The 26,672-nt window shown below is 56.2% G+C and overlaps 1 protein-coding gene across 2 annotated transcripts; it reads right to left on the minus strand.

Annotated features, from left to right (window-relative positions):
* Window positions 1–10,311: 10,311 nt before the first annotated feature.
* Window positions 10,312–22,335, minus strand: KEAP1 (kelch like ECH associated protein 1). Of its 2 annotated transcripts, none has more exons than XM_058290547.2 (6): window positions 22,151–22,335; window positions 19,214–19,896; window positions 14,392–15,077; window positions 11,437–11,642; window positions 11,110–11,286; window positions 10,312–10,960 (listed from the first exon to the last, which is right to left on the minus strand). In XM_058290547.2, the coding sequence occupies exons 2-6, from the start codon at window positions 19,847–19,849 to the stop codon at window positions 10,794–10,796; spliced, it is 1,872 nt and encodes a 623-aa protein (XP_058146530.1). In that variant the 5' UTR covers window positions 19,850–19,896; window positions 22,151–22,335; the 3' UTR covers window positions 10,312–10,793. The 2 variants fall into 2 exon arrangements, with proteins under 2 accessions (XP_058146530.1, XP_058146531.1); XM_058290548.2 differs by lacking the exon at window positions 22,151–22,335 and adding an exon at window positions 21,784–21,887.
* Window positions 22,336–26,672: the final 4,337 nt, after the last annotated feature.

The raw sequence follows: 26,672 nt of genomic DNA on the forward strand, positions 1-26,672 counted from the left end.
CGGGGGTCTGGAGGCCACGGGGTCAATCCCGGACTGCAGGGGTGGGGTGGGTGGCTGCTTGCTCTGCGCCTCAGTTTCCCCAAGGGTCAAAGGGCAGGCGTGCCTGTCCCAGACTCTGGGTTGGGACGCGGTGACAGACTGCGGATGGGGGCGGAAGGGCAGGGGCAGCTCGTGGCCATCTTTACATTCTCTGGTGGAAAGTTCATCTCTCCTGGGCAGATGGGGACCCAGGGCAGTGGGACACAGCGAGGCCTTGTAACCTGAACAGGCCGGGGGGAGGGGGGCACCTGGAGACGGGGTGGGGGGGTCGGTTTATTCCCAAAAGGTGATATCATCCACTTGCAGGTTATGTGGTTTGGGGCCACCAGCTCTGTCTTCCCTGGCCTTTATTTTATTTTTTTTAAGATTTATTTTTTATTTATTTCTCTCCCCCGTATCGTTGTCTGCTCTCTGTGTCCATTCACATTGCATTCTTGTCAGCGGCACCGGGAATCTGTGTTTCTTTTTGTTGTGTCATCTTGCTGGGTCAGCTGTCCCATGTGTGCGGCGCCACTCCTGGGCAGGCTGTGCTTTTTTCACACTGGGCGGCTCTCCTTACAGGACACGTTCTTTGCGCGTGGGGTTCCCTTACACAGGGGACACCCCTGCGTGGCAGGGTCCTCCTTGCGCGCATCAGCACTGCGCATGGGCCAGCTCCACACGGGTCAAGGAGGCCCGGGGTTTGAACCCTGCACCTCCCATGTGGTAGGCGGACGCTCTATCAGGTGAGCCACATCCACTTCCCTCTCCTTACCTTTAGAGGCGGGGAGCCCTGTGTGAAACTCTTTAGACAGGGAGGAGCTCGTTGACTCTCCAGCCAACCTTGAAGTTCATACTCTTACCAGCTCCAATTTGTAGATGTGGGAACTGAGGCCCAGCTTGCCTAGTATTGTCAGGAGAATTCTGGGAAATTAGGCAGGGGTCTCGCTTCACCCAGCACCCATTCATATTTAAGCCTTGAGAACGAGAGCGGCCTCTAGTACTTTTCGATGATTCTCACTATTTTCTTTCAAGCGCACAAAGCCTCAAAATGTGGGTGATATTGTTTCCGTTTTTAACAGCATAAAAATAGGGCAAAGCACAAATTAAAAACAAGAAATATTTCCCCCCCCTTCTTTTTCATCTGTTGGCAAAGAATGAAAAGCTGGACCGTGCTTCAGGTGGGTGAGTCTCGCTCGCAGCTTGGTAGGTTGGCGGAAGTTGGCACACACAACTTTCGAGGGCTGACAATATTTATCAAAAACAAAATAGCCGTGCATGCGTTTTTTTCCTTTTACGCATTTCTGACTCAGCTGTTGCATTTGAAACAGACTTCGAGCCTAAAAAACGGGTGGATGAAAACCTAAAAGATGTGAGTGCCAAAGAGTCCATTCTACTGCTGGTCAGAATAATGAAGAATTGTTAGGAACTCAGGTGTCCAAGGTAAGAGTCATTCAGTCAGGTTACCCCAGAACAATGGGGTGAAATGCAGTCATTACAAACAACCAGACAGGTCTAGATTTATTGAAATGACAAGATGTTCACAGTAAGACTACATAAAAATAAACCAAAACAAACACACAAAAAATTAAACCATTCCGCATCAGATGATCCTAGCAAAACATGTGCACAGGAAAGGCAGCTTGTCCAGCAAAATTATTAGTAGGGTGTCTCTCTCAAAAAGATCTATGCTCTTCTTTTCTGTAGTCTTTGGCATTTCCTGAATTTTTGCAGTGAATATATATTGCTTTTGCGATCAAGTGGGAAGTTCTTTTATAATCCCAGGAAAGAAAGAACAGTGGGTGTTTGTTATCCCGGGAGCACAAAAGCAAGGAGGATACGCACACAGATTCCGGGTTTGGCTGGCATGGATTTTAGTGCCGCCAGCCAGTCAAGGGATGGGTTGGTCTGAGCAGGTTACTTACCCTCTCTGTGCCTCAGTTTCCCTCGCCGTAAAAGGCAAATAATCTAACAGCTATGTCACTGTGTGCCACTTCAGTGTTTTACGTAAATGACTGCATTTAATTCTCACAAGAGCGCTATAAAGTTAATACTATTATTATTATAAAATGGGACGTGAGCACCGGCGAGGCCTCCCGCGCGCCCCCCGGAGGCAGGCTGGGGAACTACCGCAGGCCCAGGAAAGGGGCGCATGCGCAGGCCGAGCGGGAGGCGGGGACGGGTGGGAGGTTTTTGTTTTTGTTTTTTTTCCCCCGCCGGCGCTGCGATTGGCTGGCGTGGTTGTCATTTCTCTGAGCAAGTAGCCAATGACGGGCTCGGCGCTTGCACCGCCCTTCCTGAGAGCGAGCCCAGCGTCGCTCCCCGTTTCCCAGCAGGATCCCGGCTCCTCTCTCCTTCCCGGGGTGGGAGTGGGGGGCTCCTTGGCGTCGTCTCCTTTCCTAAGACCCCCGAGTCACTCCCACTTCCTTGAGGGGGTCCTGGTGTCGACCGCCCTTCCTGAGGGGACCCTGGTGTCACTCCCCTCGTGTGTGGGGGGGCCTCAGCGCACCCCCCCTTTTCTGAGAGGAGCCTCAGGCCATTCATAAGGGAACCCCCCCCCCACCCCGGGTCTTTACCCCCGTCGTCAGGGGTCCCAGGAAGGCTGGAAAGCTGCCCCCCAGTCTTTACCAAGTGCTGCTCCTCAGCAGGTGCCTGGGGAGTGGCTGGAAGGGTGCAGGGCTGCCACCTGCCAGGGACACGACTCGGTTCCAGGAAGTGCCAAGAAATGTGATGATGATGGTCAGACGGGAGAGCCAAGGGGCTGCCTTTGAACTGAGCTGAAATCTTGGCTGTACTCTTCGACAGAACTGGCAGAGCCCACAGCCTCACGAAGCCATCGGAAGACCTGACCAGTTCCCTTCCGTCCAGCCGCTGTTCGTTGTGCACCCTTGGTGCCCAAGATGTCACCTACTCGTTGTTCCGATCCGAGCACCAGTGGTCTAGCTGTGTGAAGGTGACGGTGATCAAGACAGAATAAGAATGGAAGAAAATATTAATACAAGGCACACAAAGACACGAGGGCTTCGGCAAGCTACTTTTTCCCAAAGCACTTCGGACAGTTTGTGGTTGTGCCTTAGTCAACTGTCAGCTCCAGGAGAGCGGAAACCCTGTGTTCTGTTCCCAATTGTATATGCACAATGCCTCGAACATGGCAGGTCCTGAAATCTTTCTTGTTCCTGTCCCTGAGGAAGAGAGTAAATCAGAATAACTTTGGATTTTAAAATAGTGGGGCCATAAGGGTGGCCTTTTTTTTTTTTTTAGGAGGTACTGGGGATTGAACCTGGGACCTTGTACATGGGAAGCAGGTGTTCAAACACTGAGCTACATCTCCCCCCATTTTTTTTTTAAACTTGCTTTGAATTTGTGGGTGGATGTGAAGGAAAGAATGATTAACCAGGAACCAGATAAAGCTGACCAGTTCTAAATGTGAGGGGCGGGTGGGAGAGGCAAAGTCTTGGAGAGGGAAACAAAAAAAGAACTGATTTATTTTTTAAAGGTGCTTTCCAGGAGTGGGGATGTGGGAGATAGGGAGAAGTGGTGGTAAATTTCAAATGAAACTACTATAAAGAAAGAAACTGCCAGTTAACTTTATCGTAATGTTTACATATACTCAGTGGAAGCAAGACAAAACAAACCTTTGATGATTTCATGCTTTCAGCCAATATTTATTGGACTGTTCCTGTACGTGCCAGTGGAGAACAAAACAGAGTCCCTGCTCTAGTGGAGCTTACAGCTTAGCTGGGGAGTTGACCATTACACAGTTACATCTGCAAAATAAACATAGATTGTGATAAAAGCTGTTAAGGGGGTGCCTAGTTGAGACAAGGAATGAGTGGCGGGGTCAGGAAAGGTTCTCTGAGGATGTGCCGTTTAAATGGAAACCGAAAGGATTTACAAAACTTCGCCAAGCAGAAGTTTGGGGGTGGAATATAAAAATTGCCCAGCGAATTTATGAGTAATGGCTCAAATGGGAAATAACCAAATGTCCGTCAAAGGGTAAATGGGTAAGCAAACTGTGGTACTTCCATACTGCGACTGCTACTCAGCAATAAAAATGAATTAGGGAAGCGGACTTGGCCCAGTGGTTAGGGCGTCCACCTACCACACGGGAGGTCCAGGGTTCAAACCCCGGGCCTCCTTGACCCGTGTGCAGCTGGCCCATGCGCAGTGCTGATGCGCGCAAGGAGTGCCCTGCCACGCAGGGGTGTCCCCCGCGTAGGGGAGCCCCACGTGCAAGGAGTGCGCTCCGTAAGGAGAGCCGCCCAGCGTGAAAGAAAGTGCAGCCTGCCCAGGAATGCACAGCACACATGGAGAAATGACACAAGATGACGCAACAAAAAGAGACACAGATAACCATGCCGCTGACAACAACAGAAGCGGACAAAGAAGAACATGCAGCAAATAGACGCAGAGAACAGACAACTGGGGCAAGGAGGGGGAAGAGGAGAGAAATAAATAAATCTTAAAAAAAAAAGGACAACACATTAAAAAAAAATGAATTAATGGGGAAGCAGCTATGGCTCAAGCAGCTGAGTGCCTACCACATGGGAGGTCCCAGGTTTGGTTCCTGATGCCTCCTCAAGAGGACGAGACAGACAGTGAGCGGATGCGATGGGCTGGCGCAGCGAGCTAATGCAACAAGGTGACGCAACGAGAGTACACAGCAAGGAGACTCAATGAGACACAAGTAGGGAGCAGAGCTGGCTTAAGCGATTGCGTGTCTCCCTTCCACATGGGAGGTCCTGGCTTAGGTTCCCAGTGCCTCCTAAAAAAAGAGGAGCAGATGCAGAGCAGGCAGCGAGCGCAAATAATGAGGGAGGGGAAGAAGTAAATATTTAAAAGAAATGAATTAACTCTAAAACATACAACAACATGGATGATTCTCAAAATCATCCTGAGTGAAAGAAGCCAGACTCCCCCCCAAAAAAAGAGAGTACATATTATACGATTTCTTTTAAAGAAAATTCTAGAAAAAATTCTTGCAACCTATAGTGATAGAAAACAGAGGAGTGGTATCTTGGGGTTGGGAGGCAGGGAGGGGCAGGAGAGAGGGATGGCAAAGGGGCACGAGGAAACTTCTTGGGGTGATCTGGTCGCGATCACGATGGTTTCATATATGTACACGTGTGTCAAGTCTTATCGTATGGCAGTTCAATGTATGTCAGTTCCACCTCAGGTTTTTTGTTTGTTTCTGAGGGGGTGAGCATTGCAGGTGGAGAGGACAGCACATGCCCCGCGTTCCTGGGTGCCCCGCTTAAAATGCAGTAGAATAAAATTCGAAGGTGAAAAAACCCGAACGCTTAGAGGGCGGGTGCGGCGCGGGGGCCCCTTAAATTTGGAGCTTCCTGCGTACGTTTGCAGTTCTGTATGATTTATTAAAAAACGTGATTGGCTCACAACTTTTGGAGAATGCTAATGAAAAAAATAAGAATAAGCCTACATCGAAAGACAGAAGAGAAGGGCGGAAGTCTAAAAGGCACATTTCCAACTTCTATTGGAGATGAATGATTCTTTAAAACATAGTTCAAAACAGAAAAAAGATACACAAAAATAGTTCAATGTCTTATTCATCTCAGAAAAGAAATATAGAGGGTAAGGGATAAAGATGTTGGGAAGAACTGAAAATAAGGGAACCCCAAGACTAATCACACAGGATAACTGCGCCTGGAAATTAATTCAACTCTACTGAAAGTGTCCTGCCCGAATGGGTGTGTGGCCGTTTGATCTTGTTGATGAATTCCCATGTTTGTAAACAGGTCTGTTTCTCTGGGCATGATTTCCTGTGATTGTTTTAGAGTCAGCTGAGATGCCTTTGATTACATTCTGTTAAGATTAGGGGTTTGATTTGATCACGTTATTGGGGCATGCAGGGTTGACCCCTTGGCGGGCTGGTAAAACAGACTCCCCAGTGGAAGTCGATGCACAGAGAAGAGCACAAAGGAAGAGGGCAGCTCGTTAGACACGGCAGAGGCCCGGGGAGGAGATGTGAGCCTGAGAATGTACAGCTGACCTTGTGAAGAGACCAGAGCAGCTGAGCCCGAAAGAAATGAGCCCCGGGAAGGGAGAGCTGAGCCTTTTGCGGGGATCAGAAGCAGCTAGAGGAAGGCGGAAGGCTGAAACCTCGCAGCCATCACCCGCCATCTCGTGTCAACACGTGGCCAGTGGCTTTGCGTCGGGAAGTACCTCTTACGCTACCTTGAGGTGGACTCTTTGGGGCCTTGGGACTTGTCAGCTCCTACCCCAAAGAAATAAAATAAAAGCCAACCGATTTCTCGTACTTGGCATCAGCACCCCTTTTTTTGGCTGCTACAAGGTGTGTATGGCATTTTTCCTCGGACCATTTGAAAGTTTCCTATGAAAACGTGGCCTGTGGTTGGGGTGAGGGAGATGGGAATAAGCTAAGGCCATATTCGCTGCTCTGGGGCTTCTCTTTTCCATTTTGGGAACTAGTTCCTGTTTTCACCCAGAGATCCACAAGAGGGGGCTCCACTCCTTTTAGTCCTCACTTCCTGCATCAGTGGGAGAGTCAAGCGGACCAACAAAAAGACAGAGAAAGAGGCGGGTGGAAGCACTGCCTTTTCACAGGTAGTGGGGAGCCAGTGCGGATTTCTCAATGATGCGACACGGGTGACGTGCCAAGCGATCATTAAATGTTCCCATGATCATTCTTTTTTTTTTTTTTTTAGATTTTCTTTTTTTAATTTTTATTTATTTAATTCCCCTCCCCTCCCCCGGTTGTCTGTTTTCTGTGTCTTTTTGCTGCGTCTTGTTTCTTTGCTTATGATCATTCTTGATCGTTGGTATTAGCATTTCAGGTTTCTAGTCCTTACCCCGTTCCTAATCAAAAACACTAACGTTTCTCGCAGTCTTACTGCGTGCCTGGCGCCGGGCGCGGCTGTCCCATCGTACAGACGAGCCACGTGAGGCAGAGAGGTTGTCGCCCAAGGTCACATGCCAAGCGAGTGCCAGGGCTGGACCTTGAACCTTCTCAATCCTTTTGCTCTGTTTTCTCAAGGGCATTCATTTATTCCTGTTGCATTCTTATTTTCTAAACTCCTATCTTTGTCAGTACCTGTTCTACCTAATATTTTTCTTTTAAAGCCAGAATCCACTCTCAAGGGAGCGGATATTGAAGGCTTGTCGTATCGCACAAGGCCAGGTACAGCAGCGTCCTGACCTGCGGTGCCCTCCGCAGAACTGCAAGCTAGACATTGTCCGGTTAACTGAGAGAGGGAAGTGACCTGCTCACGGTTACCAGGCGACCCCGATCTCTTTCACTTTCAGATTCTCCGTCTCTTTCGTTCAGGAACTTTCCGCCAGCTGAGAAACCTGCTGGCTCTTCTGATTCTTAGAAGCGAAAGCTTGAGCTCTCCGTTTCCCTCTAGCTGTCATCAGATCTTTTTCTGTCCCTCGTCACCCAAAGGTCTCAAAAGAGATGTTGCCTTCTTGTGCCTCCTTCACTGACCCGGTGGCGTCTCCTGGGAAAACAGTGCCTGTTCTAAGGATGGACACAATGACTGTTTATTGACGGAATCTATTGCTTTACCCTCGCAGTTCTACCAAAATGGTTCGCCATAAATTGCAAGTCCGTTGGGCATCTGAAAATCTGCATTTAATAGTGTTCTTTGAGACTTTCTAGGGAGCGGGTGTAGCTCAGAGGTTGAGCACCTGCTTCCCACGTATGAGGTCCTGGGTTCAGTACCTCCTAAAAAAATATATATATATATATATATTTTTTTTCTGTGCTTCACTTTTTTTTGCCACTTGGCTTTTATGACACTATACGTTTCCGTTTTCCTCGTAATTTTCTATTGCTTGTATCTTTTGATTTGGAACTTCTTACTCCCATCGTCTCCTTAAATATTGTTTCTTGGATTTTGTGTTTAACCCACTGTTCTCATTCTACACCCGTGCATCTTGAAGTGTGGGCCTAGGAATGCAATGTCTTGAAACCTGCCTACAGAATGAGAGGCTGAAAAATTCAACACCTATTTATGATTAAAAAACAACGTTAATGGGGAGCGAATGTAGCTCAAGTGGTAGAGCGCCTGCTTCCCACATACGAGGTCCTGGGTTCAAACCCTGGCCCTGGCACCTCAGAAATAAAACAAAAACAATAGAAGCACTTAGCCAACTAAGACGAGAAGAGAATGTCCTGAACTTGATAAAGATTTCAGCAAAACTTAGGGTGAAGGGAAGCCGATGTGGCTCAAGAGACTGAGCTCCCACCTACCACTTGGGAGGTCCTGGGTTCTGTTCCCAGTACCCCCTGGAGAAGGTGAGCTGGCACAACGGGCAGGCACAGTGAGAAGACGCAACGAAGAGACACAAAGAGGAAAGACAATGAGAGGCACAACAAACTAGGGTGCTGAGGTGCCTCAAGCGATTGAGTGCCTCTCTCCCACACGGGAGATCCCAGGTTTGGTTCCTGGTGCCTCCTAAAGAGAAGAGGAGCAGACAGTGAGCACAAACAACAGGGAGAATGGGGGAATAAATTTTTTAAAAATTTTTAAAAAAGAAAAAACTTACAGTACAACTTGAACAAAATATATTTTTTTAAAGATTTTATTTACTTATTTATTTCTCCCCACCTCTTATTTCTCACTTGCTGAGTCTTGTCTTCTTGTTTCTTTAGGAGGCACCAGGAACATCAACTCCCTGCTTTGTTGTGTCTTTCATTATGTTTTTTCTTCTTGTGTCTTGTGTCAGCTTGCTGTGCTTGCCCGTCATGCCAGCTCGCTGCCTTCCTTAGGAGGCACCGGGATCTGAACTGGTGACCTCCCATGTTGTAGGCAGGAGCCCAGTCACCTGAGCCACATCCGCTTCCCAAAAATCTTTAGGCAAACACCAGACCCGATGGTGGCATATTAGAAGCAGTCACTATCGAGTTAGGGGTTAGATAAGTATGCCCGCTATCACCACTACCAGTCACCACTGTTCAGGAGATCCCAGCTCATGCAGTACGAGGGAAAAAGGACTAAGTGGATTCTCCGACTTCTTTTATTTGAACCTATCATTTTCAATTCACTTGCGAAGGGTACAGCCTGTGGCTTGCTCCTGTGCCTGTGGCGCCCTGAAGCCTGCAGGTGGACGGCCAGCTCCTGCTCTCCACTTCTTCTGGGCTGCCCTGATAACGATGGGAGCAGCCCCAGCCCCCAAGGAAGGAGTATCTTCAACTGCAAACAAAACAATTCCGTTCCTCCACCCCATAATGTATACATCCCTTCTCAGCCCGGACTGGTCAGAGCGGACATCATCCCAAACCCCACAGGACTGAGGATGAACAAGAGTAAGGGGCACTGTACCCACTGCCTAAAGCAGATTTATTGTTAGTGCAGTTGTTGTGTTACCTAACGTGTAACATTGATATAAAAATAATATTTAAAAAGCATAACAAGGGAAGCGGACGTGGCTCAACTGATAGAGCGTCTGCCTACCATATGGGAGGTCCAGGGTTCAAACCCCGGGCCTCCTGGCCCATGTGTGGAGTTGGCCCCTGCGCAGTGCTGCTGTGCGCAAGGAGTGCCCTGCCACGCAGGGGTGCCCCCGGCCGGGGTAGGGGAGCCCCTCGCTCAAGGAGTGCGCCCCACAAGGAGAGCCACCCCATGTGAAAAATGCAGCCTGCCCAGGAGTGGCACTGCACACACGGAGAGCTGACACAGGAACGTGACACAACAAAAAGAGACACAGATTTCCGGTGCCACCTGACAAGAATGCAAGCGGACACAGAAGAACACACAGCGAATGGACACAGAGAGCAGACGACGGGATGAGAGGAAAAAAAAAGTTCCCTAAGTACTTGGAGGAGCCCGTGACTTCCCCAGGGCTTGGGGGGTACCCCATCTCTTGCTCCCTCCCCAGCATGACCCGAGGGGACTGATCCTGCCACATCACGCCTTCGCCCCAGGCGCCGAGTGCACCAGGGCCCCCGAGGCCTCAGCTTAAACTAATTCCCACCGGGCTGCGTTTGGCAGGAACCCCCTTCTCCTCTCCCCACTCAGGCACCTCCAGGAAAGCAAGGTCTCTGTTCCGGCAGCGCCTCGCCGGGGCCCGACGGAGGGTCACCCGGCTGCCTTAAAATAGAAACCGCACCCAATCCCAGGAGTCGAGGCGGGGAGCTGGGGCGCCGGCTCCCCAGGCCGGCAAAGGCAGACCCGTGGCCCGGTGGCTGCCATTTCATCGTCACCTATGGAAACGCCCCGGGGCTAAGATAACCAAACTGGTTTCAGACCAAGTCCCTCCAGACAAGGGCCCTCTCTGTCCTCAGGTTCAAGGCCGGGCTGAGAGCCTGGGTGGAAGACAGCGGTTAGTCTGTTTTTATTCTCACTGGAAAGTTACAGGGTGACTTGTCCACACAATGACCGTCCGGGGGGGCGGCGAGGGCCAGTGGTTTCCACGCCTCCGTGGGGGCCTCCGTGGGGGGCTTGCCAGGCCTCCCGGGAACGAATGGCAGAGAGGCCGGCGACAGAAGCCGGCCTGGCCTGGGCACCCGCTCTCACCCCAGAACGGGGTGGCGGGGGGCGGGCCGGGGACCTCGCGGCCTCTCTCTCTGCCGGGGCCCGCCTGTCCCCCTCCTCCCTCCCCGGCAGGCGTTCTGGAACGTTCCTGGGAGGGCCTCGGCAGCTCCGGGTCTGGCCTCCTTGGAGGGGCGGTGCTTGCTCCTGTCGCCTCCTCGTTCTGTCCCTGCTTTTTTTTTAAAAAATTTTTTTGTACAAAAAACCCACAGTACTCCGGCTGGGGCCGGTTGCGGGGTGCAGCGGGGGGGGGGGGGGGGCTCAGCAGGTGCAGTTCTGCTGGTCGATCTGCTTGCGGCAGGGTTCCATGGTGACGGCGACGCCCACGCCGCTGCGGCCGGAGGTCATGCGTGTCACCTCGCTCCAGGCGTCCGCGTCCGGGTCGTAGCACTCCACGCTGTCGAGGAACGTGTGGCCGTCGTAGCCTCCTGCGGGGGGACAGCGCAGGGCGCGGCTGCTGGGCCCGCCGTCGGGGAGGGGGGACGGGCGGCAGGGAGGTGGCAGGAGCCCCGTGGGTGGCCCCCCCACCACCCCCAAGACGGGGCCGCCGGAGGGTCTCTCGGGGGGGGCCTCTCACCGAGGGCGTAGATTCTCCCCTGGTGCACGGTGACCCCCAGGGCGCTGCGCCGGTGCTTCATGGGAGCGACAAAGGTCCACGTCTCGGTCTCCACGTCATAGCGCTCCACGCTGTTGAGCTGGCTCTGCCCGTCGTAGCCCCCCGCGGCGTAGATGCAGTTGTGCAGGACGCAGACCCCTGCAGCGCGCCGCGCAGAGGGGGTCACCCCGGGGGGCCTTCCCGCGCGCCCCCTCTCCCCCCGCTGCGGGGCTGGGGCGCTCTCCCGTGGGTGTCCCCCCGGGGAGGAGGGGGCGCCCCAGCCCTGCCCCTCCGCGGCCCCCCACGCACCTGCGCCGCTCCGGATGGAGTTCATGGGCGTGATGGCCCGCCACTCGTTCCTCTCGGGGTAGTAGCACTCGGCCGAGCTGAGGCGGGTGGTCCCGTCGAAGCCCCCCACGGCGTAGAGCAGGCGGTTGAGCACCGCCACGCCCACCCCGATCCTGCGCGTCAGCATCGGGGCCACCAGGTGCCACTCGTCCCGCTCCGGCTCGTACCTGCAGGGGCGCGGCGACGGCTGGTGACAGCGGCAGGGGGGGCCGACCCCCGGGGGACACCGCGCCCCCCCCTCCCTTTCTCCAAGGCCCCTGGGGCGCCACTTGGCCAGGCGAGGGAGCAGGCTTGCCCCCGCGGCGGGTTCAAGGTCAACCCCTGGGAGCTCGGTCATAACCGCGGAGCGCTGGCCCCCGACTCCTGCCCCAGTGGCCCTGGCCACCACCCCCACTCCACAGATGACAAGACGGAGGCACAGAGGGGCGAAGCGACCCAGGGTCACCAAGAAAGGGGGGGGCGCTCCGGCTGGGTGCACCCCCAACCCCGACTCAAACAACCCCCCCCCCCCAAAGGCTTTCCTCAAAGCCTGGGACTTGAATCGGGGTGCACTGCCTGTCACAGGGGGCCGGGGCACTTGCAGCCCAGGCTTGTGCTGGTGGAGTTATTTCCAGTCTCCCGTCCCCCCTCTCCCGAGGCGAGGCGCCATCCCATCATCCCGTTTCACAGACCACGTGCCTGAGACGCCTCCAAGGAACCCGTGAGAAATTCCTGTTTCCGGGGCCTATGGGAATCCCTGTATTTTCTATTTAATCTAATTATCTTTTAAAAAAATAATATATCTATATATTATTTTTTTTTAAAAATAATATATCTATATATTATTTTTTTAAAAATTCCTGTTTCCCACCGACTCCACATTTCCAGGATCTCCAGTGGGAGGGGGCGGAGGATTTTGCCTCCTTTTAACAAGCCCCCCAGGTAAGAACTGTATCCCAGACTACACTTCCCAGAGGGCAGACGGCAAGGCCAAGCAAGGACCGGCGCTCCCAAACACCGGGCTCGGGAACCCAGGCTCGCCACGCACAGCTGTGCAGGCTGTGGACTGCACAAGGGCACTGGGAGGGCTAGGAGGGCACTTTTCATACATCTTTTTGTGATGACAAGTGAGGGGACAGACTGCAGCCAAGTGTCATGTTTTTACAAAATCGGCACCTTGGGATTTCAGATGGGGTGGAGGTTTTTTTTTTTTCCCCCCCATATCCTCACAAAGGAGCCCTAAGGATTTGTGACAGCTTCACCAGTAGTTTCCAGGCCCAGCACCGGGGAGTTGAATTTCTGTTCCCCTCCCCCCGCCTGCGGGCTGGGACAGGGTCCCGGGCACCAGGGGGGACCCCCACGCCCCCTCCCTGCCTGCGGGCTGGGACAGGGGCCCCGGGCACCAGGGGGGGACCCCCACGCCCCCTCCCTGCCTGCGGGCTGGGACAGGGGCCCCAGGCACCAGGGAGGACCCCCCACGCTCCCCCACCTGAGGGCTGGGACAGGGGCCGCGGGCACCAGGGGGAACCCCCCACGTCCCCCCACCTGCGGGCTGGGACAGGGGCCCCAGGCACCAGGGGGGACCCCCCACGCCCCCTCAATGCCTGCGGGCTGGGACAGGGGCCGCGGGCACCAGGAGGATCCCCCCACGCCCCCCACCTGTGGGCTGGGACAGGGCCCCGGGCACCAGGAGGATCCCCCCACGCACCCCCACCTGCGGGCTGGGACAGGGCCCCGGGCACCAGGGGTTCCCCCCCCACGCGGGCTGGGACAGGGCCCCGGGCTCCAGGGGAGGCCCCCCAGGCACCCCCACCTGCGGGCTGGGACAGGGCCCCGGGCACCAGGGGTCCCCCCCCCACCTGCGGGCTGGGACAGGGCCCCGGGCACCAGGGGTTCCCCCCCCACGCGGGCTGGGACAGGGCCCCGGGCACCAGGGGAGGCCCCCCAGGCACCCCCCCCACGCGGGCTGGGACAGGGCCCCGGGCTCCAGGGGAGGCCCCCCAGGCACCCCCACCTGCGGGCTGGGACGGGGCCCCGGGCACCAGGGGAGGCCCCCCAGGCACCCCCACCTGCGGGCTGGGACAGGGCCCCGGGCACCAGGGATCCCACCCCCCACGCGGGCTGGGACAGGGCCCGGGGCACCAGGGATCCCCCCCCCACGCGGGCTGGGACAGGGCCCCGGGCTCCAGGGATTCCCCCCCCCCCCCACCTGCGGGCTGGGACAGGGCCCCGGGCACCAGGGATCCCCCCCCCCCCACGCGGGCTGGGACAGGGCCCGGGGCACCAGGGGTTCCCCCCCCACGCGGGCTGGGACAGGGCCCCGGGCACCAGGGGAGGCCCCCCAGGCACCCCCACCTGCGGGCTGGGAGAGGGCCCCGGGCTCCAGGGGAGGCCCCCCAGGCACCCCCACCTGCGGGCTGGGACGGGGCCCCGGGCACCAGGGGAGGCCCCCCAGGCACCCCCACCTGCGGGCTGGGACAGGGCCCCGGGCACCAGGGATCCCCCCCCCCACGCGGGCTGGGACAGGGCCCGGGGCACCAGGGATCCCCCCCCCACGCGGGCTGGGACAGGGCCCCGGGCTCCAGGGGAGGCCCCCCAGGCACCCCCACCTGCGGGCTGGGACAGGGCCCCGGGCTCCAGGGGTCCCCCCCCCCACGCGGGCTGGGACGGGGCCCCGGGCTCCAGGGGAGGCCCCCCAGGCACCCCCACCTGCGGGCTGGGACGGGGCCCCGGGCTCCAGGGGAGGCCCCCCAGGCACCCCCACCTGCGGGCTGGGACAGGGCCCCGGGCTCCAGGGGAGGCCCCCCAGGCACCCCCACCTGCGGGCTGGGACGGGGCCCCGGGCTCCAGGGGAGGCCCCCCACGCCCCCCACCTGCGGGCTGGGACGGGGCCCCGGGCTCCAGGGGCCGCCCCGGCCCGCGCCGCGCCGCGCCCACCTCTCCACGCTGTTGTGGTGCACGCAGCCGTGCGAGCCGCCCACGGCGTAGATGTGGCCGTCGATGACGCCGACGCCGATGCGGTTGCGCGGCACGCTCATGGGCGCGCACGGCGACCAGCGGTTGGTCACGGGGTTGTAGCAGTCCAGCGCGCCCGAGTCGGTGTTGCCGTCGGGCGCGTTGTTGCGGCCGCCCGCGGCGTAGAGCAGCCCGCCCACCACGCAGCCCGCCAGCCCGCTGCGCGGCACCTGCAGGTCGGCCAGGCGCAGCCACGCGCCCGCGCTCGGGTCGTAGGCCTCCAGCAGGCTGAGCGACTGGCGGAAGTAGCCGCCGGCCGTGTAGATGAGGCGGCCCACCTTGGGCGCGCGGCACGGCACGGCGCGCGTGGGCTTGTGCAGCGTCAGCTCCTGGAACACCTGCGCCAGGTAGTCCTTGCAGCGCGAGTCGGAGCGCAGGATCTCGCACTTCTGCAGCTGCAGCTGCAGGAAGTGCGGCGTGAGCGCGTGGCAGCGCACGGCGCGCAGCAGCGCCTGCACGTAGAAGCGCCGCTGCTCGCAGTCGTACTTGACCCAGTTGATGCACGCGTCGAACACCTCCGACTCGCAGCGCACGTTCAGGTCGTCCCGGCTGATGAGCGTCACCAGCTGGCAGTGGGACAGGTTGAAGAACTCCTCCTGCTTGGCCACCTGCCCCCGGGGGAGGACACTGGCGTGACCAGGCGGCTCCCATCTGCCTGCGCCCCGGCCCCGCTCCCCAAGGAGCCATAAGACCTTGGGCCTGCCTGCCACGGGCTCAGTTTCCCCCCTCTGTACAATGGGGATTCAAAGAGCATGAACCCCGTGAGGTTTAAATGAGCGACTGCTATGTGCCAGGTATGTAGTCAGATAACCTGGCAAAGACACCGCCTACCAGGTGCCTTTTGAACGATAAGAACGTGCTCCCTTTTTTTAAAAAAACGAAATAAAAAATTTAAAAAGGACAGGCTGGAAAGCGGGCGTGGCTCAATGCATAGAGCGTCCACCTACCATATAGGAGGTCTGGGGTTCAAACCCAGGGCCTCTTTTTTAAAGAAATATTTATTTATTTATTTTATCTATCTATCTATCTATCTATCTATCTATCTATCTATCTATCTATCTATCTATCTATCTATCTATTTCTCTCCCCTCTCCCCACCTCGGTTGTCTGTTCTCTGTCTCTATTTTGTGCGTCTTGTTTCTTTGTCAGCTTCTGTTGTTGTCAGCGGCACAGGAACCTGTGCCTCTTTTTGTTGCGTCATCTTGTTGTGTCAGCTCTCCGTGTGTGTGGCTCCACTCCTGGGCAGGCTGCACTTTCTTTCGCGCTGGGTGGCTCTCCTTATGGGGTGCACTCCTTGCACGTGGGGCTCCCCTACGCGGGGGACACCCCTGCGTGGCAGGGCACTCCTTGCACGCATCAGCATTGCACATAGGCCAGCTGCACACGGGTCAAGGAGGCCCGGGGTTTGAACCATGGACCTCCCATTTGGTAGACGGATGCCCTTACCACTGGGCCAAGTGCGTTTCCCGAACCCAGGGCCTCTTGACCCATGTGGTGAGCTGGCACACGGCACGGAGTGCCCTGCCACGCAGGGGTGTCCCCCACGTAGGGGAGCCCCACGTGCAAGGAGTGCGCCCCATGAGGAGAGCCGCCCAGCGCAAAAGAAAGTGCAGCCTGCCCAGGAATGGCGCTGCACACACGGAGAGCTGACGCAACAAGATGACGCAACAAAAAGAAACACAGATTCCTGGTGCCACCTGACAAGAATGCAAGAGGACACAGAAGAACACACAGTGAATGGACACAGAGAGCAGACAACGGGGGGAGGGGAAGAGAAATAAATAATAATAAATCTTAAAAAAAAAAAAAAGGACAGGCTGGCTAAAAAGGAAAAAAAAGCAATTGCAATAGAATATTCTGGGGTGGGGTGGGGACTGCAGGCTCTGAAGAAAGCAGACTTGAGGTGCAATTTTGGACCCACCACTCTCTGGCTGTGGGACCTGGGGCAGACTTCAGACTCTTTGTAAAACGGGGATTGCATTAGGCGCCGTTTCCGAGCAGGGCTGCCCCTAAGGGAAGGAGAGCTGGGGGCAAATAATTCTTGCCAGGAGGCTGTGTACAGAAACAACTTTCATCGCCCCAAATCAGGCGATCAGCACCGTCCTGCTGTCCCAATTCCATGCAATCATGTGAAAGAAACGCTGTTTGGACTGGATGGGAGGGACTGGTCACGAGCCACCTTTCTGGAAGCAGCCCCAGGACAGGGCTTTAGAGCTCCTTGGGGCATCTGGTCAACCCCACTTGCAGCGATAAGGGGAAGAAAGCAAATCTGGGGACAGGACACTCCACTCCGGCTGGTCCCAGCCGCCAGAGGAGAACTTAGAAAATTTCAAGGAAGCCTCTCCAAAGCCCATGGCTCCTCGAAACTTGGGGCAGAGCCCGCTTGCTGGGGGTAAGGGTGGGATACTCCTTCACAGGAAGGCTGAGGAGATGCCATGATTGGAAATCGTAAATCACTTAGTAGAAGGGCCGGCTCACAGGTAAGTGCTCGACCAACGCTTATCATCATCTCAAGAGTCCAACAGCCCGGGAGCAGGTGTAGCTCAGTGGTTGAGCACCTGCTTCACACATACAAAATCCCGAGTTTAATACCAGGTTCCCCAAAAAAAAGGGGGGGCGGTGTACAACTGCGAGTTGCGGCCATGTAGGAATTAGGAGTCATCACTATTGTGATTTTTCAAGAATCCTCCTGACATCTTTCTGTTGACAACTTCTTCAACTTAAAAACAACAATGAAATAAGAAACCATCGGAAGGGGGAAGCGGACTTGGCCCAGTGGTTAGGGCGTCCGTCTACCACATGGGAGGTCCGCGGTTCAAACCCCGGGCCTCCTTGACCCGTGTGGAGCTGGCCCATGCGCAGTGCTGATGCACGCAAGGAGTGCCCTGCCACGCAGGGGTGTCCCCCGCATAGGGGAGCCCCAAGTACAAGGAGTGCGCCCCATAAGGAGAGCCGCCCAGCGCGAGAGAAAGTGCAGCCTGCCCAGGAGTGGCGTCACACACACGGAGAGCTGACACAACAAGGTGACACAACAAAAAGAAACACAGATTCCTGTGCCGCTGACAACAACAAAAGCAGACAAAGAAGAAGATGCAGCAAATAAACAGAGAACAGACAACTGGGGTGGGAAGGGAGGGGGAAGAGGAGAGAAATAAATAAATCTTAAAAAAAAAAAATCTTTAAAAAAGAAACCATTGGAAGGATAGCATGGCACGCCCCCCCAAAAAAAAACCCTCCTGAGGGGTCAGTCTTGCCACTTGCAGCCCGTCACGGGTGTTTGAGAAACGTCTGCTGCCTGCCCTCCAGGCCAGCCCTCTCTCTACACCCCTGGGGACAGCTGTCACGCTAGCCCTACCCTGGCCCCATCTTGCCCCCAGGCCCAGGAAACCTGGCTCTCCTGGGCCTTTTCCCACGCTCTCCCCAGCTGTGTGGCCTAGAAGCTCCGAAGCGCATTTTCCCACGGCCTTGACCCCTCCCACCCTGCAGGGACACAGACGGTGATGCAGTCCTGTAGTGGTTTGATACGGGTAGAGATTCCAAAAATAGACACTGGATTATGTTTGTAATCTGGTCTGTACCTGGGCATGATTAAGTGGTGATTAGGACTTTATTGGGCCACGTCATTAGGGCACGGAGTCCCCGCCCCTTGGTGGGTGGGGACTCCCAGATAAAAGGCATGGCAAGGGGCAGAGCGGAGGGCTTTTAATGTTAGAGTTTGGATGTTGGAGTTTGATGCTGATGGAGCCCCGGGGAGAGAGACAGAGCCCTTTACCTGATTGTCTCCGGCTGACCTTGTGGAGAGAGGCAAAGCCTAGAGAGCCTCATAGTCTACCCTAGAATATTCTGGGGTGGGGTGGGGACTGCAGGCTCTGAAGAAAGCTGACTGAGGTGTAATTTTGGACCCACCACTTTCTGGCTGTGGGACCTGGGGCAGACTTCAGACTCTTTGTAAAACGGGGATTGCATTAGGCGCCGTTTCCGGGCAGGGCTGCCCCTAAGGGAAGGAGAGCTGGGGGCAAATAATTCTTGCCAGGAGCCTGTGTACAGAAACAACTTTCGTCGCCCCAAATCAGGCACCGTCCTGCTGCCCCAAGTCCATGCAATCATGTGAAAGAAACGCTGTTTGGACTGGAGGGGAGGGACTGGCTCAGCCTTGTGGAGGAAACAGAGGAGCTGTGCCCAGAGGAACCCGGAAAGCCTGAACCCTCGCAGATGTCAGCAGCTACCTTGCTCCAACACTTGGCAACAGACTTTGGTGCGGGAAGTACCTTATGCTTTACGGACTGGATCTGTAAGCTTCTACCCCAAATAAAAAGCTCCCGCCCCACATAAACGCCCTTTATGGAAACCAATTCGGGGTGTTTCGGGCCAGCGCCCCTCTGGCTGATATGAGACCCCCCGCCCCAGGCCCTCGCCCGCACCTGCCTCACCTCCCCAAAGTGCATGGAGATCTGTAAGCTTCTACCCCAAATAAATACCCTTTATGGAAACCAACCCATGTCGCGCCAGTGCCCCTCTGGCTGACACGAGTTCCCGCCCTCTGTCCCGGCCCCCGCCCCCTGCCCTGGCCGCGCGCCCGGCCTCACCTCTCCAAAGTGCACGGAGATCTGTAAGCTCCTACCCCAAATAAATACCCTTTATGGAAACCAACCCATTTCGCGTGAGCGTCCCTCTGGCTGACACGAGTCCCCCCTCCCCTGCCCCAGGCCCTCGCTCCCTCCCCGGCCCCGCGCCCCCGCCTCACCTCTCCAAAGTGCATGTAGATGTACTCGCGCGCGCGCTGGTGCAGCTCGGCGCAGCCGATCTGCTCGGCGAAGTTGGCGATGCCGATGGCGTTGCTGGGGTCGAGCTGCTGCACGAGGAAGTCGCTGCAGGCGCGCACGACGCTGTCGATCTGGTACATGACGGCGCCGTTCATGACGTGCAGCACGCACTTCTCGCCCATGGAGATGGAGGCGGTGTAGGCGAACTCGATGAGGCGCTCCATGACCTCGGGGTGGATGCCCTCGATGGACACCACCTCCATGCCCTGCTCCCGCAGCCCCGTGGTGAACATGGCCTTGAAGACGGGGCTGGACGACGCCAGTACCACCTTGTGCGCCACGAAGCGCGCGGCCGGCGCGCCCTCGTACTTGACCTGCAGCGTCACGTCGCACAGCTGCTGGCTGAGCCGCAGCTCGTTCATGATGCCGAAGGCCTGCTTGGTGTGGTCCTCGAGCGTGTAGCTGAAGGTGCGGTGGCCGTGCGGCGACGGCGTCACCTCCGCCTTGCACTCGGGGGAGGCGTACATCGCCGCGTCCCCGGCGCCTTCCGGGCGCTGCGACCGCAGGGGCAGGAAGCGGGCCCCGGCCCGGCTAGGCCCGGCGGCTTCTGGCTGCATGGGGCTGGGGGTGACGAGGGACACCACCGCCGCTGGCACTCAGGGGCCTGGAGGAGCGAGAGCGCAGGGCTAGGGGCAAGGGGCTGCGGCCCGGGGCCAGCTGACCCCCGGGCCTCCCCTCGTGAGCCGAAGCGGTTGGTACATCGGCTCCTGCCACCTGGTACCCCATTGGTGCTTGCAAACTGCCCTGGGACCTCGGGGAGCCCGAGGGCCAGCTTAAAAGGCAGCCCACCCCTGCTGGGACGTCCCCGGGCACTCTCCTTGGCACAGGTAGCCCCTGCCCACCTCTTCCCTTTGCCTGCTCTGTTCCAGCCTAGCCGTGGCCTTCCCCTTACCTCCAGCAGGCCATGCCCTCTCCTTCCTTTGCCTCACACATTTATTGAGCACCTACTGTGGCACAGGGTGGTGAAGAAGACAGACCCAAAATATAAACCCTGCCTGCGGTGGGGCTGGCATTTGGGGAGGATCATAAATAAGCCAGATGGGGCCGAGAATGGGGCCAAACATCCCAAGAGGCTGGCAATGGGGGTGGGGGGCCGTTACTCTACATTGGGGGTCCAGGGAAGGCTTCCTGGAGAAGGCGAAGTTGGAGCTGAGATCGGAAAGAGGATAGCAGGAAGGAGAGAGGGTTTCGGGCAGAGGGAACAGCAAGCACGAAAGCTCAGAGGCAGGAGCAGGGAGAAGCAGGGAGGAGGGGGCCAGCTGCAGGAAGTGGAGGGCTAGGGCTAGGGAGGAGGGAGGGTCAGTATCTGGGTACATTTTGATAGGACAGCTGGCAGGAGAGGGGGGAGCAATGAAATTGTAGCATTGATGTGGGGACAATGGCCACGGTAGCTGCTGAGGGCAGGGAGAGGGAAGAAGAGATGAGATGTGGGGGCATTTTTGGGACTTGGAGTTGTCCTGGGGGGTGCTGCAGGGACAGATGCAGGACATTGTGTGTCCTGCCATGGCCCACTGAATGGACTGGGGGAGAGTGTAAACTACACAATGTAAACCATTATCCATGGGGTGCAGCAGTGCTCCAAAATGTATTCACCAAAGGCAATGAATGTGCCTCAATGATGAAAGAGGCTGTTGATGTGGGAGGAGTGGGGGGGGTATATGGGCACCTCATGTATATTTTTTAATGTAACATTTTGTGTGATCTATGTATCTTTGAAAAATATATACAATCTAAAAATTTCCTTAAAAAAAAAAAAAAGACTCCCCCGGGGTCTCGGCCTCTCAGCTCAGAGTCACCTGCGGCTGCGTTTCATTTTCATCACAGCCTTTGTCAGGAACCGAAATGACCTCCTTTGCTAGCTGGCTGGGGGGTGCGTTGCCCGGCAAGGCCGGGGGGCCCCCCAACCGGCCGTGCTCCAGATGGCAGGGGCCCGGGTCTAGGTCACCAGCTGTGCCTGGTTCCCTCCACTTGTGCCTCTCGCACCCTGCGCCCGGGGCCTGGCACTGCACAGGGTTCAGGAGCCTCAGGTGGCCGGCTCTGCCCCACGGCTGTCCCCCACCCGGGCCCCTCTCGCCGGCGGAGGCCCACAGGTCAGCGGTGCCCCTGGAGCGACGGGCACTCCCCCCACCCAGCGCCAAGTGTGCACTGCGCATGCCCCGCCAAGGCCCGGAGCAGGCAGGAAGTGACACCGCCGCGGCCTCGGGGCTGCCAGCCCCGCCGCCACCCCCCCCCCCACGATCGCCACCCCCCCTGTGCCCCCGGGGAGCCTCCATCCGAGGGGCGCAGCTTGGGTCCCCGGAGCCTCGCCGGGGTCCCTCCGGGACCGCCCCCGTGCGGCCGCAGGGTGGCACCCGTGCGCGCCCCCCCTGGCCCTGCCCGGGGCGCAGGGGCTCCCCGAGCGCGCCCTGGGCGCAGCGGCGCGCTCCCGGGCGCGCGGGGCCCGTCCCCCGGCCCTGCGGGCCCGCAGCCCCGCGCAGGCCGCCGCACTCACCCCGCCAAGGCCGCGCTCGGGCTCCGCCTCCGCGCCGGGGCCCGGGCGCCACCATCGCCGCGCGCGGGGGGAGGCGCGGGGCGCGCGGGTCACCGTGACTAAGCAGAGCCGGGCGCCCGCCTGTCAGAATAAAAGTCCCCGCGGCCCGGGGCAGCGCCCGGAGGGGAGGGCGCGGGCGAGGGGCCTCCGGCCACCCCCGCACCCCCCGCTGGCCCCGCGATCGCCAAGGCGCGGCCCCCGCCACCGCGCCGCGCACGGGCGATCGAGGCCATCGGGAAAGCAGAAAGGGCCCGGCGCGCCCCTGCCTGCACCGGGGACCCCCCCCCCTTCTTCCCGGGGATCCCCCAGTCCCCGCGGCCGCGCTCACCTGGGCCCCGCGCCGCCTCCGGAGCGTGGTGCCACCCGCGCGCACGCGGCGCTTCCGGGGAGCCCGAGGGGGCCGGGGGCTCCTGTCTGGTGCAAGGCGCCCTCAGGGGACCCGGGGATGCCTCCGTGGTCGGCGGAGCCTGGGCTCCCGGGCGTCGCGGCCTGCGGGGTCCCGGCCGTCGAGGTGGGGGGGGGGCTGTGGGGACGGCCTCCGGACGCCTGGGAAGGAGGCGGGGAGAGAGGGTGGGGAGGGCGCGGCTGGGCCCGCGAGGGCTCCCCGCCCTTCCCGCCAGGTGCCCGGGCCGGGCTGGTGGAGACCTGTCCTTTCCGCGCCGTCCCCTCCATCCTCCCGGTTGGGTCGCCTCGGGGGCGGCGGAGCCATGACCCGCTCTTCTCTGAACTCCGCAGCGCGGAGGCCTCCTCGTTGTGGCGGCCACAGGATCTGGACGGAATTAGCTGCATAGTTGGTCTTTTTCATAGGTTTTAGTTACATTTTATTATGAGGCGCGTGGAACCAACTACTTAACGGTGACTCGGAAAAAAAAAAAGAGATTTCAGCAGACCAATAACGAGTAAAGACATGAACTCAATAATGACAAACTTCCCAGCGCAGAAAAGCACAGACCAGATGGTTTCACAGGGGAGTTTTTATCACGCATTCCAAAAAGTAACACCAATCCTGCCCTAAAGCTTCCCAAAAAACAGAAGGGGCGGGAACACTTCCTAACTCATTCTAGGAAGCCAACTTCACACTCTTACCAAATGCAGATAAAGATATCACAAGACTTGGAAGAATAAATATCGAGAAGATATCCCTCTTACCAAACTAATTTACAGATTCAAAGCAATACGAATTACAATCCCAACAGCTTTCTTTACAGAATTAGAAAAGGCAATTACCAAATTCATTTGGAAGGGAAAGTGCACCCGAATAGCCAAAAGCATTCTAAAAAAAGAATGTTTTTTTTAAGAAAAGCATTCATTCCAACCTGCCTGACCTTGAAACATATTACAAAGCTACAGTGGTCAAAACAGCATGGTACTGGCATAAAGACAGATACATGGATCAGTGGAGTAGAATTGAGAATCCAGAAATAAACTCTCTCGCTTACACAGTCAACTGGTTTTTGACAAACCTGCCAAGTCTGTGTTAACAGGACAAAACAGTCTCTTCCACAAATGGTACTGGGAGAACTGGATATCCATAACCAAAAGAATGAAAGAGGACCCCTGTCTCTCTCTCTCTTTTTTTTTTAAGATTTATTTATGTTCCTTTATTTCTCTCCCCTTCCCCTCCCCCACCCTGGTTGTCTGTTCTCTGTGTCTATTCGCTGCGTCTTCTTTGTCCGCTTCTGTTGTTGTCAGCGGCACGGGAATCTGTGTTTCTTGTCGTTGTGTCATCTTGCTGCGTCAGCTCTCTGTGTGTGCGGCGCCATTCCTGGGCAGGCTGCACTTTCTTTCGCGCTGGGCGGCTCTCCTTACGGGGCGCACTCCTTGCGCGTGGAGCTCCCCTATGCGGGGGACACCCCTGCGTGGCAGGGCACTCCTTGTGCGCATCAGCACTGCGCATGGGCCAGCTCCACACGGGTCAAGGAGGCCTGGGGTTTGAACCGTGGACCTCCCATGTGGTAGACAGATGCCCTAACCACTGGGCCAAGTCCACGTCCCCCTATATTGTTTTATTTTTTTTAGGAGGCACTGGGAACTGAACCCGGGACCTCCCATGTGGGTGCAGGCTCTAACCGCTTGAGTCGCATCTGCTCCCCCTGCACCCCTTCTTGATAAAAAACAAATAAACAATAACAACAACAACAAAACTTAGAAAACTAGGAATAGAAGGAAATTTCCTCCATCTGATACAGGGCATACATGAAAAGGCCACGGTTACCATCCAATGGTGAAAGACAGAAGCTTTCCCCCTAAGATCTGGAACCAGACAAGGATGCCCACTGTCACCACTGTTATTCAACATTGTGCTGGAAGTTCTAGCCAGAGCAATTAGGCAAGAAAAAGAAATAAAAGGCACCCGAATTGGAAAGAAAGAAGTAAAGTTTTCCTGATTTGCAGATGCCGTGATCCTATATTTAGAAAATCCTGAAAACCGCACAGCAAAGCTATTAGATCTATAATAAACAAATTCAGCAAAGGGCTGAACGGTACCCATCAACATACAAAATTCAGTAGTGTTTCTATATATTAGTAATGAACAATCCGAAGAGGGTATCACAAAGTCAATTTACAAGAGCAACTAAAAGAATCAAATATCTAGGAATAAATTTAACCCAAGCTGTAAAGGACTTATACATGGAAAACTACAAAACATTGCTAAAAGAAATCAAAGAAGACCTAGATAAGTGAAAGGATATTCAGTATTCATGGGTTGTCAATTCTACCCAAAAGGATTTACAGATTCAGTGTAATCCCCATCTCAATGCCAACTGCTTTCCTTGTAGAAATGGAAAAGCCAATCATCAAATTTATATGGAAGGGAGCAGAGGTGGTGCAAGTGGTTGAGTGCCTGCCTCTCACACGGGAGGTCTCCGGTTGGGTTCCCGGTGCCTCCTGAAGAAAAACAAAAACAAACAACCAGCAAGACAAAACAAAAACCCAACTCAGGGAAGCCAATGTGGCTCAGTGGTTGAGCACCAGCCCCCCACATATGAAGTCCTGGCTTCAGTTCCCAGCCCTGGTACCTGAGAATTTGAAGGATGCATACTTCCCAATTTTAAAACACATTCCAAAGCTACAGTAGTCAAAACAGCATGGTACTGGCGCAAGGACAGACATATAGACCAATGGGACAGGACTGAGAGCAGAAATAAACCATCCATGGCCAAATGATTTTTTTTTGAGAGACCCATTTAATGTGGACCCTCGGGGTTTAGGTGGAAAAAGAGTGCCCAGGAGTTGGGCAGGCGGGCAAGGTGGGTGGATTGCCGGTCCACACCTGGCCCCAGGAGGGGTTGGCAGGTGGTGGAGGCTGGCCCAGGTACTGCCAGAGGATGGCTCGGGCAGGTACACCCGCCAGGGGAGCATCAGGCCAGCCCCGAAGAAGGTCTCTAAGCCAGGTGGCGAGTGGATGGCCAACTGTTTAAAAAAAAAAGAAAAGATTTAGGGGAAGCGGACTTGGCCCAGTGGTTAGGGCGTCCGTCTACCACATGGAAGGTCCGCGGTTCAAACCCCGGGCCTCCTGACCCGTGTGCAGCTGGCCCATGCGCAGTGCTGATGTGCACAAGGAGTGCCCTGCCACACAGGGGTGTCCCCCGCGTAGGGGAGCCCCACGCGCAAGGAGTGCACCCCGTAAGGAGAACTGCCCAGCACGAAAGAAAGCGCAGCCTGCCCAGGAATGGCGCCGCCCACACGGAGAGCTGACACAGCAAGATGACACAACAAAGAGAGACACAGGTTCCCGTGCCACTGACAACAACACCAGAAGCAGACAAAGAAGACGACGCAACAAATGGACACAGAGAACAGACAACTGGGGTGGGGGGAAAGGGGAGTGAAATAAATAAAATAAATACAGCTTTAAAAAACAAATAAATAAAAAAAGATGTATTTTATTTATTTCTCTCCCCTTCCCCCCCTCTCCCCCCGTGTTGTCTGCTCTCTGTGTTCACTTGCTGTGTGTTCTTCTGTGTCCGCTTATACCATCAGTGGCACCAGGAAACTGCGTCTCTTTTTTGTTGTTATGTCGTCTTGCTGCGTCAGCTCTCTGTGTGTTCGGCTGCGCTTTCTTCATGCAGGGCGGCTCTCCTTACGGGGCGCACTCCCTGCGCGTGGGGCTCCCCTATGCGGGGGCACCCCTGCGTGGCAGGGCACTCCTTGCGCGCATCAGCACTGCACATGGGCCAGCTGCACACGGGTCAGGAGGCCCCGGGTATCGAACCCTGGACCCTCCATATGGTAGGCAGATGCTCTATCAGTTGAGCCACGTCTGCCTCCCGGTCAGCTGGTTTTTGACAAGGGTGCCAAGTTCACTCAACGGGGAAAGAACAGTCTCTTCAACAAATGGTGCTGGGAAAACTGGATGTGCACATGTGAAAAAATGAAGGTGGACCCCTACCTCACACCCTATACAAAAATTAACTCAAAACAGATCAAAGACCTAAATATAAGACCCAACACTATAAAAACTCCCAGAAGAAAACATAGGGAAGCATCTTCAGGACCTGGTGTCAGGCAAGGGTTTGTTAAGACTTTACACCAAAAACATGAGTCACAAAACATAAATTGGACCTCACCTAAATGAAAAACGGTTGTGCATAAAAGGACATGATCTAGAATGTGAAAAGACAGCCTACAAAACGGGAGAAAATAGCCGGAAACCACATATCCCATAAGGGTTTAATATCCAGAATATATAAAGAACTTTTACTACTCAACAACAAAAGAGACAAAAACAAAACAAAACAACCCCCCCCCGACATATAAAATAAATGGTCCAATATACAGGGGAGCAAGAGTTGGTCGGTGGTTGAGCACCTGCTTCCCACATATGAGGTACTGGGTTCAAGGGTACC

Source organism: Dasypus novemcinctus, chromosome 30, assembly GCF_030445035.2.
Source record: "Dasypus novemcinctus isolate mDasNov1 chromosome 30, mDasNov1.1.hap2, whole genome shotgun sequence".
NCBI classification, from domain to species: domain Eukaryota; kingdom Metazoa; phylum Chordata; class Mammalia; order Cingulata; family Dasypodidae; genus Dasypus; species Dasypus novemcinctus.

Coding starts and splice junctions, on each gene's coding strand:
- KEAP1 (XM_058290547.2), bottom strand. CDS start 19,849: ATGCAGCCAGAAGCCGCCGGGCCTAGCCGGGCCGGGGCCCGCTTCCTG. Junction 11,643..14,391: donor CACCACAACAGCGTGGAGAG/GTGGGCGCGGCG, acceptor GCGCCCCTGCAG/GTACGAGCCGGAGCGGGACG. Junction 11,287..11,436: donor CTCCATCCGGAGCGGCGCAG/GTGCGTGGGGGG, acceptor GGCGCGCTGCAG/GGGTCTGCGTCCTGCACAAC.